At 37.2% G+C, this 12,570-nt stretch overlaps 1 protein-coding gene across 1 annotated transcript; it reads right to left on the bottom strand.

Moving 5' to 3' along the window:
• Positions 1–851: 851 nt before the first annotated feature.
• On the bottom strand, positions 852–4,438 carry LOC104113069 (UPF0426 protein At1g28150, chloroplastic). Its single transcript, XM_009623154.4, has 3 exons — positions 4,252–4,438; positions 4,007–4,150; positions 852–1,213 (listed from the first exon to the last, which is right to left on the bottom strand). Exons 1-3 carry the CDS (start codon positions 4,300–4,302, stop codon positions 1,037–1,039), a joined length of 372 nt encoding a protein of 123 aa, XP_009621449.1. The 5' UTR covers positions 4,303–4,438; the 3' UTR covers positions 852–1,036.
• Positions 4,439–12,570: the final 8,132 nt, after the last annotated feature.

A 12,570-nucleotide genomic window follows, 5' to 3' on the forward strand; every position in this document is an offset into this window, starting at 1 on the left:
TTTTACCAAATAGATCAAGAAATTACCTTTTTCAAACTCTATACACTACTTACTTTTGGATTCACGTTCACCAGCTAGCAAAACAAACGCGTATTTACTTTAGACTAAAGTTTTTAAGGAAAAACAAGTAGCTTTAGGAGAAGATACTTGAATTTGGGTTTGTCGGAAATGTTTGTCTTATGTCATTCAATTAGGATGCTACAATTCACTAGACAAGTAATAGCGCAAGAGTCGAGGCTATTTCGATAAGGCCTGGACTTTCATAATTTTTCTCATTTTTCCCTTACGATGGCAGAAAATTTGTTAGGAAATTATTCTTTAGCAAATTAAGATCATGACTGTTTAGTCAGTCAATTCCGCTTGCCTGTTTCAGAAAGGAAAAGACACTTCTGCTTGCCTCCATAATATTCTGGTTAGGAAATTATCACAACAGTAAGCGTCAGTATTTTGATAGATATTCTCTAAACAACCGGCTATATTACGCAACCAAATACTGATAAATGGACAAACAACCGGCTATATTACGCAACCAAATACTAATAAATGGACTTTGAACTTAACTCGATCCCCAAAGTTAGCTCATGAGGTGAGGATTAACAAGAAATTAAAATCCCACCAAATAAGAACATCGCCCTCTATAATAAAGAAATTAAGGACAGACAACGGCTCATTGAAACATAAATCTTCAGATGTTGCAAAATGATTACCGTCAATACAAGATAATAATCAGTTGATCCCTTTGACGTCCTATAGTGCAAGGGTATAGGATGTCAGAGGGATAAGTATCTAACAGGAAAATGCAAGGGTATTCGCTGTGGGTTTTGCCTCATCTCCTACCAGGAAGAAAGAGCTGAATGGAAGATAATTTTTTCCTTTTATCTACAGAATCCAGTGCTTGGTGAAAGTAACAACACCAGTAGAAATGTATGTTCACTGTTCATGTAAGATTTAGGATTTTCTTTGCGTACAGTTCTAAGGTAAATGACAAATATTGTGTTTTTACAGCATTGTCAACAGGGAGAGACAGAATAGAAGGTCATTCAATTTCTATCTGTTGTGGGATGTCCTCTGCTTGGTCAACACTAGTCTCAATTTCTTCTGCTGTAATTCCAGAGGCCTCAACTGTTTTAGCAACCCATTCCTTCAAAGGATCTTCATTCAAATCAAGTCTTAGAAGTCCAGCAAATATCCCTCCCGCGAAGGCAACAGGTTCCTGCATATTTGGGGTGGAAAAGTTTCACATGAGAAAGCTTGACAGAAGTGTCTTCACATTTCTTATTAAAGTAGGAGAGAGGAAAGAGAATGACAAGGGATTTTCCAAGAATTAGAGACCAGATCATCATTTAAACAGACATGAATTTAAAGCATTCAATCTTAATGCATAATCTTCTTTTTTCTTATTTATCTATGTTCACTCTTTTGGTAACATTACATTCTCCAGCTTTTCCACTACCACATCCTTCAGTGAAGAGGTTATACATGGGATCTGTGCAACTAACTATGATGTTGGAAAACAACTAGATAAGTTGTTTTGCCCCGCAATGAACATGGAGCAATAATCTAAGCCTCCAATTGATACCTTTTCCTCTGGCTTTTCTTCCACTACACAGTCCATTAAGCTACATCGCTACATTCAAATTGGTTCAAAAAAGTTTTGAAGACAAAGAACTTTTGCTTCTTGAATGTTCCAGGGAGATGTAGTTGTTTGCTACCATGTTTAAAGGAATACAGAAAAGCTCCTCTCTAGTTTGCTTTTACACTTCTATTTTGTTAAAGTTTTTCCATCTCTTTGCTTATACTTGGTTAAATCAAAATTAATTCTCTTCTTTCCTCCCCTGGATGGCAAACAAACTACCGACCATCAGCAAGATCTTGCAACTGGCTTCTTTTTTTTTAAATTTAATTTGAAATTGTTGCATATCAATGCAAAATGCCATAAATATTGTTCGCTGTGATGTCACATGGTGCAAAAGCTACCTATATCAATAAGCTCAGATGTCTTTAGCTGTGAAAATAGCATGATTCTGAGCCTTCTAGATATGAGAACAATGCAAATGCTTAATGGTCACGCCACAGGCACGAACTTTACTATAATGACATCGGACTATTTAGTTAAAGCAGAGTGGAACTGTTAAGTAGTGTTCCATGGGCATAACTCTACACCAAGACATTGTGGGAGTGGCTTCTAGAATCTTTTAGTAAATCTGTATGAAAATCAGCACGATGTCATTATCTCAACTTCTCAGCAGATGCAACTGTCAGATTGTGAGAACTAGATGAGATGAGAACAATATCAACTCAATAAGCACTGCAACATCTCACATTACAAAAAGGCTTTAGTAGAAGAAGTAAATACTTAAGTAAAACTACTAATCAAATGTCTCAGATTTTCCGACTAAAGTTAAGCTTTCAGGAAAAAAATTAAATATAGAAATCAAGATTTAAGTATTAATCTAACTTCTAGCCCTCTGGATATTATGATTAGAGTTCCATTGTAACATTTCCAGCAGGGCTGGGGAGTTCAACAATTCTTTTCATGGTTTTCGGTCTATACCCTCTGCATTTTTCTTAATTCCTTTATATCAGCACAAAACAAATTGGCAATAACTACATGCTACACTTCCATGTTCCATCCATAAAAGCAAATGAGTTACCGTTCCACCTTTCCCAAGGGGATCTCCAACATAAAATTAAATAGCTAATAACTAGCAGAACATGGGACCATGGGTTCAAGCCGTGTAAACAGTTTCTTGCAAAAATCAATGTAAGAGTGTGTACAATAGACCTAATGTGGTCGGGGCCTTCCTAAACCATGCGCATAGCAGGAGCTTAATGCACTAGGCTGCCCGTTAAGTCGTTAACTAAATGAATTAGGTTAAATTTCCATATTAACTATCCCAGCCTTAACTGGATGAGGCCCATTGCCAAAATCTTTAGAATTTTTAAAGAAAATGGGACATCATCATCTTCTATAGCTGATGCATAGTATAATGGAGTTCTTAACCAGTCCATTGACACAAACTCTAAGCTAAGTCGGTTTTCAACACATCTTCAATCTCTACGTCTGGCAAGCTATTAACAATTGCAAGAATAGTACTAAGAACAATCATTCTAGTGCAGTCCCTGGCCAATATTTCAATCCAGTCACCAAGCACAACAAGCGTACGCCTCTTTGTGACACCAAGGAGCTAAGCAATACACTAGATCAGCAGCATATACCTCATCTTGGTAGCAACAACATACTACACCATGTCAAATACTGCTGAACTGGAAAACTATGTAACATAAGGAAAGAGGTATTGCGGAGTTCCAATAAAAATGAACATAAGTTGAACAGCTCACTAAAAAATTTGATACCCCGGAGGAGTGCTTGGATAGTTCACTCCACTATCTGCCACTAAGAATTATACAAAGCTAAGTGGTCAGGATGAGCTCACACATTTTGATTCCAAAAGATACACTAGGAACCCCACCCCCAACCCCCACCCAAAAAGAAATGCCTATCGAAGAATTGTATTCAAGAGCTAAGCACAAGTAATCCACACCAGACATATTAATTCTCCAATAACATAGTAAAAAATAACTAGCTGGAAGTCTAATTTCTAAGAAGCAGATATGGTGGCATCTTGTGTGAAAATATTTTTAACGGAAAAATTCTCTACATAATTTGCAAAACCAGTTGTTTTTTCTTTTGGTGAATATATACAACGCCATTTCGTGTGCGCAGGCATTACTGCAATTATGACGCGGACAAAAAATAACAGACCAGACAGCAGTATTGTGAAGAAGAAATGTCGAATTGTATAGCATATCTGATATCTACTAATAGGCCATCGACCGAGAGAGATGTTGGGATCGAAATAACGTGCGGAAGCTAACAATACAAAACTGGATGATATCAGACGACAAAAGAATTATACTAAAATAGAGTTTGGTAAATTAACCTACATATAAAAACTAGTATAAAATAAAAATTATTGAGAGAAAAAAAGATAGAGGGTAGTACCTTGAGAGCATCTTTGAGAATGGGTTCCTGGATAGGATTGAAGAAAAACGCATTGACCCGAAACCCAGCTGGATTCACATGTGGCTCGAAAGACGATGTTCTCGATGGTAACTGTTTCCCAAACATAGGAGCTTTCCATTTCCGCTGCAGTAAATTCGTCAAACAAATATTACTCACCGGAATTAGAGAAAGCAGAAGTAACAGTACAAATGGACATCGACCAATGAAATTGAACTCCAACTTACTGTGGCACAAGCAGGTGATACGGAAGCAACACAGTTCAAAACTATAGACATCTTCTTTGTTTCTTCTTCAGCTACTTGTTCCCTGAATTTGCTTGGAGTAGCTGTGAGGACTGGCAATGCTTATGCTCCAGAATTTTCGAGGAGGAGGTGTAACAGACAAAACGCGCAGGATTAATGCCACGAATTCGGGCCGAGAAAACATAGGCCGAAGTGCAAGCCCAATTATACTAGACGGACCGGCCCAATGAGCTAAGAACACTTGCAACACTCTACTATAGCCACATTTCACGCCGCTAATAAAAACAATAGCCAAATATTTCAAATCTAATCAACATTTAGCCTCTTTTTATTGAAAAAGTATTTGGATAAAAATACTCCTACCTAAACCAATGAAAACAACAACAACAACAACAACAACAACAACTGGAGAGAGTAGTATGTATGCCGACCTTACCCCTACCCCGAGGGAGTAAAGAAGTTATTTTCGAAAAAACTCGGCTCAAGAAAACGAAAAGAGACAATATCAATACCACCAACAGATACCATAGGACTTAAACCAATAAAAAAAAAGACAAAAATTGATAATCTATAGGGTTAATAGGCAAAAAAGTCAAATTGAGATATGAAGAGGGAGAATGTCAATCGTTCAAAATTAAAGGAGTTTTATCTCTAAAGGAAATTGAGGGTGTAAATAATTTTCACCCCAAAAAAATTGAGCAAACACAATATGAAACAAAACCATAATCCTTTTCTAGTCCAAACACACTAAATTTGCTTAGATGGCATATGTTCCTTTTTCATCAAAACAGGTCTCTAGCACACGGTAGGGAGAAGAATAGCGAACATAATGATAAACTTATACTTCCTTGTGAGAACTGAACCTTACACCATCTTAATGCAGGTGCTAATCAAATTAAGGCTTCATCAGTTAGGTGTAACGTTGTCTAATATAGTCACATTTGTTTTCTTGTAAAACCTTGTAACTACCTTGCCAGTGGAGAAAAAGAAGAGGTTAAGGTTAATATTATGAAAGAACATTCATTTCCTTCACTCTTTCATTTATATTATGGTTGTAAATACTTTGCAGAGGTATTATCGTGCCGATTTTACTTATGGGAATTAAACTTATTTGTGTTTCAAATCTAACACTAATAAGTAAATATTTTTAAATCATGCATTTCAACTTAGTATAAGAACGCATTGTGAACAACTAATTTTTAACCACACCCAAATTCTATACTATTTGGTGTAAATATTTTCTTTAGGTCTAATCTTATATATATATATATATATATATATATATATATATATATACACACACACACTTATAGAACATATTTTATTTCTATTTGCAAATATAAAAATGAAAATTTACAAAATATATGATTTCTTTTAATTATAATTATAATAAATAAGTTAACTTTAGTATTTTTCTTAATATAATTTAAACTACAATGTAAATATTTTGTTTTCTTATGTATATAATATTTAAGTCTAAAAGTAAGTTGGTTAATATATATATATATATTACCATCTTTTTGTTTAATAAAAATGGGTTAGAAAAAGGTTTTAAAAAAAAAAAAAAAAAAAACTAACGAAAACAGAAAATACAATCTGCATCCCAATTCTCAACTTCCTCATTTCCCAACTTCACTCACATCTCACCCCACTCCCTCACATCTCCATCTGCACACACAATATATGAACCACGTTCCCCCACTCCAAATGAGAGAAACAAAAAACACTACTAATATTATTCCCTATAAAAAAAAAATAAAAAAAAAAGGAAGAGGACAGACGAAGGGAGATTTGGAAAAAAGAGCTAAGCACCCACGAATATATCTGAGTTCTCGGTTGGGTTTGTGGTTGCTGATCAAGCTTATTTTGTGGTTAGCGATCTTCGGATTCTTGTTGCATCTTCGTTCAAATTGAAATTGTTGGGACGTTGGAGTTGTATTTGCGGACATTCCTTGTATTATTGAAAGAAAAATTCTGCTTTCAAGGTTAGTCTGGATTCTCATTTTTAGTAGTATTCATTGTAAATTTTTTATGGTTTAAATATCTGAGTTGTATGCAGTAATATGATACTTTTTATTATAGTTTATTCATCTCAAATTTGAGAGTTCATGTCGAGATCTCATTGATGCCTTTTACTGCACTCCCCTCGTCTGTTTTCTTTTCTGTCTTATATCTTTACTTAAATTAGTGTGATGTAAAATTTTATTAAAAGAAGAAGCAAATGTTCGCTCCTGGCCGGTTTCGTAAGCTAAAGAAATCAATAATGAGAATTTTGTACCATTTTCACTAGAATTGTAGGCTTGAAGATAATTTAAAGGATTTTAAAATTACTATATGTCTTCTACCTCACTTTATTAACTCTTATTTCGAATTTATCGTTTTACCTGTTACTGGCCATTTTTCATGTATTTTGGTGTTTGTTATTGCGATTAGCGTGTGAATTTGTATATTTGAATTGTTTAAAGATAAGGCGTGAAGTTAAAATTTATTTTGTTTCACAAGTTTCATAATGTTTGTAGCGTCAACCATAGAAGAATAAATATGGGGTAATAAGTTCCATTGTACAGTTATTAAATTGTATGACATTTTGGTCTTGGATAGCTACTGTCGAGAAAGAAGGAACTAAAAACTTTTTGACTGGTTAAATATATTAAATTAAATATTGGGTGTTGGCTTTATTTGATAATTTAGGTCATTAGTTAGTTTCTTTTTTTATGTCATGCAGTAGATTTGTTTGGAATAATTTTTTTTTTTTTTTGAAGTCATTAAGTATTAACGTGACGCTAGTTGGAGTATTTAGCTAGTTTAGTCTAAAACAAAATCTGTAGGTATTATGATTTGTTAACTTTAGCAATAAATTACTAAACAAATTATGAATTTAGTAATAATTTACTGCGTGAAGGTATTATGAACTGTAGGTATTATGAATTCATTGGGCCAAATAAATTACTTCAGGTTTCGAAGTAATAATTCACACGTGTAATTCACTCGTCAATAATTCATAGCAAAATTACATCACCTTTCTCGTCCATAACTTTAGCTTCACAATAATATCAAAACTTCTTTTTTTTTAGGAAAAATAATTCTTAATTCATAGAATACTTTAGGCACTTAATCTATTATCATGATTGTGTACACGTTCGCGTGACATAATTATGATTCCCAAAAGAAATCAAGGTACGCGTTCGCGCGACTTTGGTCAAACAATCTTGATAATAATAAAGCGTTAGTAATTGTGTACACGCATGCGCGGCATGATTCTTAACCCACCAAACAAAACGAATACATGTACGCGTGATTCGTTTCAAGATAATTTCATAATTATGAATAATCAAGCAATTAAAAGCGGTAAAAAGATAAATGTACATAGGTTCTAAAATGAGTAATTAAATAATTTAATTAAGCCAGGTATGATTAAAGCGACCGTGCTAAAACTACGGAATCCGAGAGTGCCTCACACCTTCTCTTGGGTTAACAGAATTCCTTACCCGGTCTTCTGTGTTCGCGGACCGTAAAACAGAATCAAATTTCCTCGATTTGGGATTTAAAATAAACCGGTGACTTGGGACACCAGAAATTATCTTAAGTGGCGGCTCTGAATCTAATAAATAATTCCATTTCGATTAATGTCACTTAAATTGGAAAAACTCCTTTGGCACCATTCCCCCTGGAAAAAGGAGGTGTGACAGCTCTGGCGACTTTGCTGGGGAAAAGAACCCAGAACTTTTGGTTCAGGGTTCAGAATTTGAGCTTGTAATGTGATTTATACTTGGCTTTATTGATTGTATGATATTTGTGGGCCTAATGTGCTAATTGTTGCTTATTTACCGCTTTGATACTATTTGAACTGTATTAAATTGTCTTCTTACGCCTCCCTTCCGAGTCTTCTGAATTTATGGTGTACACGTGCGCGTGACCCACTTTTCTGTTAGAAGTCATACCAATTAGAACGAGGCTGGGTCAGTAACTAGGCCGGGTAGACTTTCGTGCTCCCGGTACGTTACTCCCACCTCGACTCGAGCTGTCCGCTTGGGTAAGCCAGGTCTAAAATACTCCCCTTAGGATTTAAACCTAGAATAACATAGCCTCATGCCAGATCCCTAGTAGGAACGTTTGTTTGCATCATGTGCATTTGACTTTGGGGACTCAACACAGGAGTTGGGTCCGTCTAGGACAGGTGTACCCGAAATTACAAGACCATCCTGATGCATCTTATGTGCTACTTGTGCATTATGTTTGATTTGGTTTGTGCATGTTGACCGGTTTCTAAAATAAAATAAAAATATAAAAATATTGAGGGAAAATCAGAAAGAAGGAAATATGAGGGAGAAAATTTACCCGATTTTCGAAAATTTCAGTATTTACCCCAAAAAAAAAAGCCTGAATTTTTCAAAAAAAAAAAAGTGTCATCCTATTCCTGAAATTTCTACGAACTACGCGGGTCTGATTCTTACCGGATGTGAGATACGTAGGCAACCTTCATAGGGTTCGGCCCTATTTTTATAAAATAACTAAAAAAAAAAAAAGAAATGTGTCTAGTATTTTTTTTTTTTAATCAAAAAAAAAACAAATAAGCAGACCCAGCTTCGGTTAATCCCAAATCGTTCCTGTCAAAATAGCCTTAGAACATCTTCAAAATTGTTGAAGGGTTGTTCTCGCAAGAACGGACGTGTCTGTCAATTGGGAATCACTTTGACCATAATGCCCTTCCCCCGACCCTAAAGCTATCCTTGAAAGTAAGAAGGGGCCATAGTTGCAAAAATAGCCACCCTTCTCGTTGATTTTTCTTAAAATTGAGTTATTTACAAAAGATTGTTTTGCAAAAGGAGTGCATTGGTTCTGTCTCTTGAGACTAGTGTCAACCCTAACCTTAGCCACCCACAGGTACAAAATGAGCACTGTCCAGAACACACCATTCACAGTTGTAGGCGAGACTCCACTTCAGCTTTAGATGTGGTAGTATGATTTAGGAGAAGATGGGCAAAAATGAGTCACCAAGCACTTGGGAGCCCTTACAGATATTATGAAAATTAAACCATGGGACGATTTGATTGAGGCACTAGTGACTTTTTGGGACCCCGTTCACAATATCTTTCGCTTCTCCGATTTTGAGCTAACTCCCACTTTAGAAGAGATAGCTGGATATTCCGGGTTTGGCAGGGATTTGAGAAACCAGGAGCTCATATTCCCAAGGGCTCTTTCTGTACACCGATTCTTTGATCTTCTGAACATCAGTAAGCAAATTAGAAAGACCAACGTAGTCGAAGGGTGTTGTTCTTTCTACTTCTTGTACTCTAGGTTCGGGCAGCCAAATGGGTTTGAAATGCATGAAAAGGGCCTTAACAACAAGCAGAACAAAGACACATGGCAGATTCATCGTCGCTTCGCCTTCATAGTGGCGTTTCTGGGAATTATGGTCTTCCCAAACGAGAAGCGGACAATTGATACCCGCATAGCCAGGGTTGTACAGGTCCTCACTACCAAAGAACATCACACTCTTGCCCCGATCATTCTATCAGACATTTATCGGGCGTTGACTTTGTGCAAGTCTGGGGCAAAATTCTTCGAAGGGTGCAATATTTTGTTACAAATGTGGTTGATTGAGCATCTCCGACATCACCTCAAGTTCATGAGCTATGGTCCGAACAAGGACAATTTCATTGAGAGTTACGAAGAAAGAGTAAAAGATTACAACTCTCCAGAAGGGGTGAAAGCCTGGATATCCCACCTAAGATCTTTAAATGCAAGTCAAATTGAGTGGACTTTGGGATGGCTCCCGCTAAGAGAGGTGATACACATGTCGGCCCTAAAAAGTTATTTGCTATTGTTGGGTTTGAAAAGTGTCCAGCCGTATGTGCCACACAGAGTTCTAAGACAGCTAGGAAGGTACCGAGTAGTACCTAAGGATGAAGATTTAAGTGTGCAAGTTATTAAGCTACACCCCGAAGCCCCACTCCCCGAAGCTTTAATCAAGCAAATTTGGAATGGTTGTCGCTACTTGAAATATGATACTCAGGTGCCAGATCCTGCGAGAGGTGAGGTAGATCCGGGTTATGCTATATGGTTTGGGAAGAGGTCTTACGTGGATGATGTGCCAGAGCCCAAAAGGCCCCCAAAAAGGCCGCATGTTCAAGCCTTTGATGATAAAATCCAAGAACGGTTGGCTTGGGGTGAACGGGAAAAGGGATACAAAACAACTATTCATGCCTTAGAAGAAAGGCTAAGAAACCTCAATTTTGAGAAAGACTTGCAAGAACAAGAAGCCGAAGGGGAAAAGAAGAGTCTAATCTGCAAAAATGAAGCCCTTCGTGCTCAACTTCAACAGATGAAGAAAGCCTCTGAAGTGCCAGTGAGAAGTTGGAAAGACCATAGAACCATTGCCAATCTGATGGAAAAAGTGCAAGATTATGATTCCCTCTTGGCAAAGACTGAAAAGTCGTTGGACAAAGCCAATGAAAAGATCGTACAGCTAAATGAGAAGGCCGAATCAAGTAAGGATCGCCAAGTAACACAATTTGAAGAAAAGAGGGCTCAATTCGAGAGAGAAGGCCCATTGGGTACGTTCAGAAGCTCAGCTCCATGCACAGTTGGAAGAAATGAGAAGGTACAATAGAGAATACCAGCATGCAGATTTTGATAGGGAGATGGCTCAGGCGAGACTCGAGCAGGCTAGACTTCGGGCTCAGTTGGAGTCAGCCTTAGATCGTGAGGGCCACATAAGGGAGATAGCCACCACTCGCCAGCAGCAGTTACAAGATCGAGACCAGAATTTCCAGTACTTCAAAGAGCAAGTTCATAATTTGGCTGTTTATACCGCTCAAAGTTATGTGAACTGCCAAGGGATGGATTATGAGAAGTTTTTGGAGCATGCACCTACTTTTGCCCGTCATCTTGCAGCAGAGTTAGAAAGGATGTACCGTACATTAGGGGGTCAACCAGGGCAAGCCCCACCATGAGCAGATGTTCCAGTGTTTGAAAGCCAGAAGATTGTGGAGTTGAATTATAGTCGTAGTTGTTAGAACTTTTTATGTAGTAGTTATGTTTTAGTTTGAGTCATTGTTGAATCTTTAAAATCGCTGTCTTTTAGTCTTGTCAGAGTTTGGTAAGTCATTTTCAATGTAATGTCCTTTCTATTATTGTATTATTTCGTTTTGTTAAAAAAAAACTATTATTACTTTCCCCTGAACTACGTAATGGTCTGATTCATGTGGCGTCATGATACGTAGGCAATCCTCATCGGATGCGATCATAACCATAATTAATCTAAAAAAAATGAAAAAAAAAACCCGTTAAATTCAAGATGAAAATAAACCAATAAATCAATAAGCCGGGATGAAACATAAAGCCTTCCAAGATCATTTAAGAAATGAAAATGGCATTAGGTGCATAACATATAATGTGTGATTAATATCTGCAAAATGCCTAACTCTAACATGTTTGTTGTTTGTCATTTTAAAAGATAAAGTAAAACAGAGGTGGTTGGTTTGTGGTTTAAACTGGCGACTCACCCTTACAACACGAGATCAAAAGGAAAAAGTAGAATGGCAAACAACAGTGAGAATGAGTCAGATAATGATGATGTCCATGGACAATTGGTTGAACAAGGTTCAGGACTGGTTGAAGAAGTAAGAGTGTTGAAGCAACAATTGGCAGAGATGTACCAAGCCTGGGTGAATGGACAAGCACCGCCCTCACTATCCATAGGGCCTTCGGATAATCTTCATAATGTGTCAGTTGCCACTCAAGTGCCTATCTCCATAACAAGTAACCCATTGTACCAACCTGGATTCAGTCCGAGCATTAACCTTCCCACTATCCCCAGTACCTCCATTCCACGTCCTCCAATCGCACCTCTCAGAAATGACCCACCTACTATACCCATTGTCCATACTTTCACTGTCCCTCAACCGGCTCTTGCTCAAAAGTCCAATAATGATCCACAATTGGATGCTCATGATGCCCAACATTACTCTCCAGAACTGACTTTAAAGGTTCCAGATTCATACAAGCACACTTCTCATAATGTGTTCCCAATTGAGATCGAAAAGCCCGAAAAGAATATGGAACAAGAGGAAATGACCAGAAAAATGAAGAGCTTGGAACAAACCATGAGAAACATACAGGGTTTGGGGGGCCACAAGAGTGTTTCGTTTAACGATCTATGCATGTTTCCCCATGTTCATTTGCCACCCGGCTTCAAGACCCCCAAGTTTGACAAGTATGATGGGCATGGTGATCCTGTTGCCCATTTGAAGAGGTATTGCAACCAACTAAGGGGAGCGGGAGGCAAAGAAGAATTAC

Source organism: Nicotiana tomentosiformis, chromosome 3 (assembly GCF_000390325.3).
Source record: "Nicotiana tomentosiformis chromosome 3, ASM39032v3, whole genome shotgun sequence".
Lineage (NCBI taxonomy): Eukaryota > Viridiplantae > Streptophyta > Magnoliopsida > Solanales > Solanaceae > Nicotiana > Nicotiana tomentosiformis.

Coding starts and splice junctions, on each gene's coding strand:
- LOC104113069 (XM_009623154.4), bottom strand. CDS start 4,302: ATGTCTATAGTTTTGAACTGTGTTGCTTCCGTATCACCTGCTTGTGCC. Junction 4,151..4,251: donor TATCACCTGCTTGTGCCACA/GTAAGTTGGAGT, acceptor AATTTACTGCAG/CGGAAATGGAAAGCTCCTAT. Junction 1,214..4,006: donor TTCTCAAAGATGCTCTCAAG/GTACTACCCTCT, acceptor CCAAATATGCAG/GAACCTGTTGCCTTCGCGGG.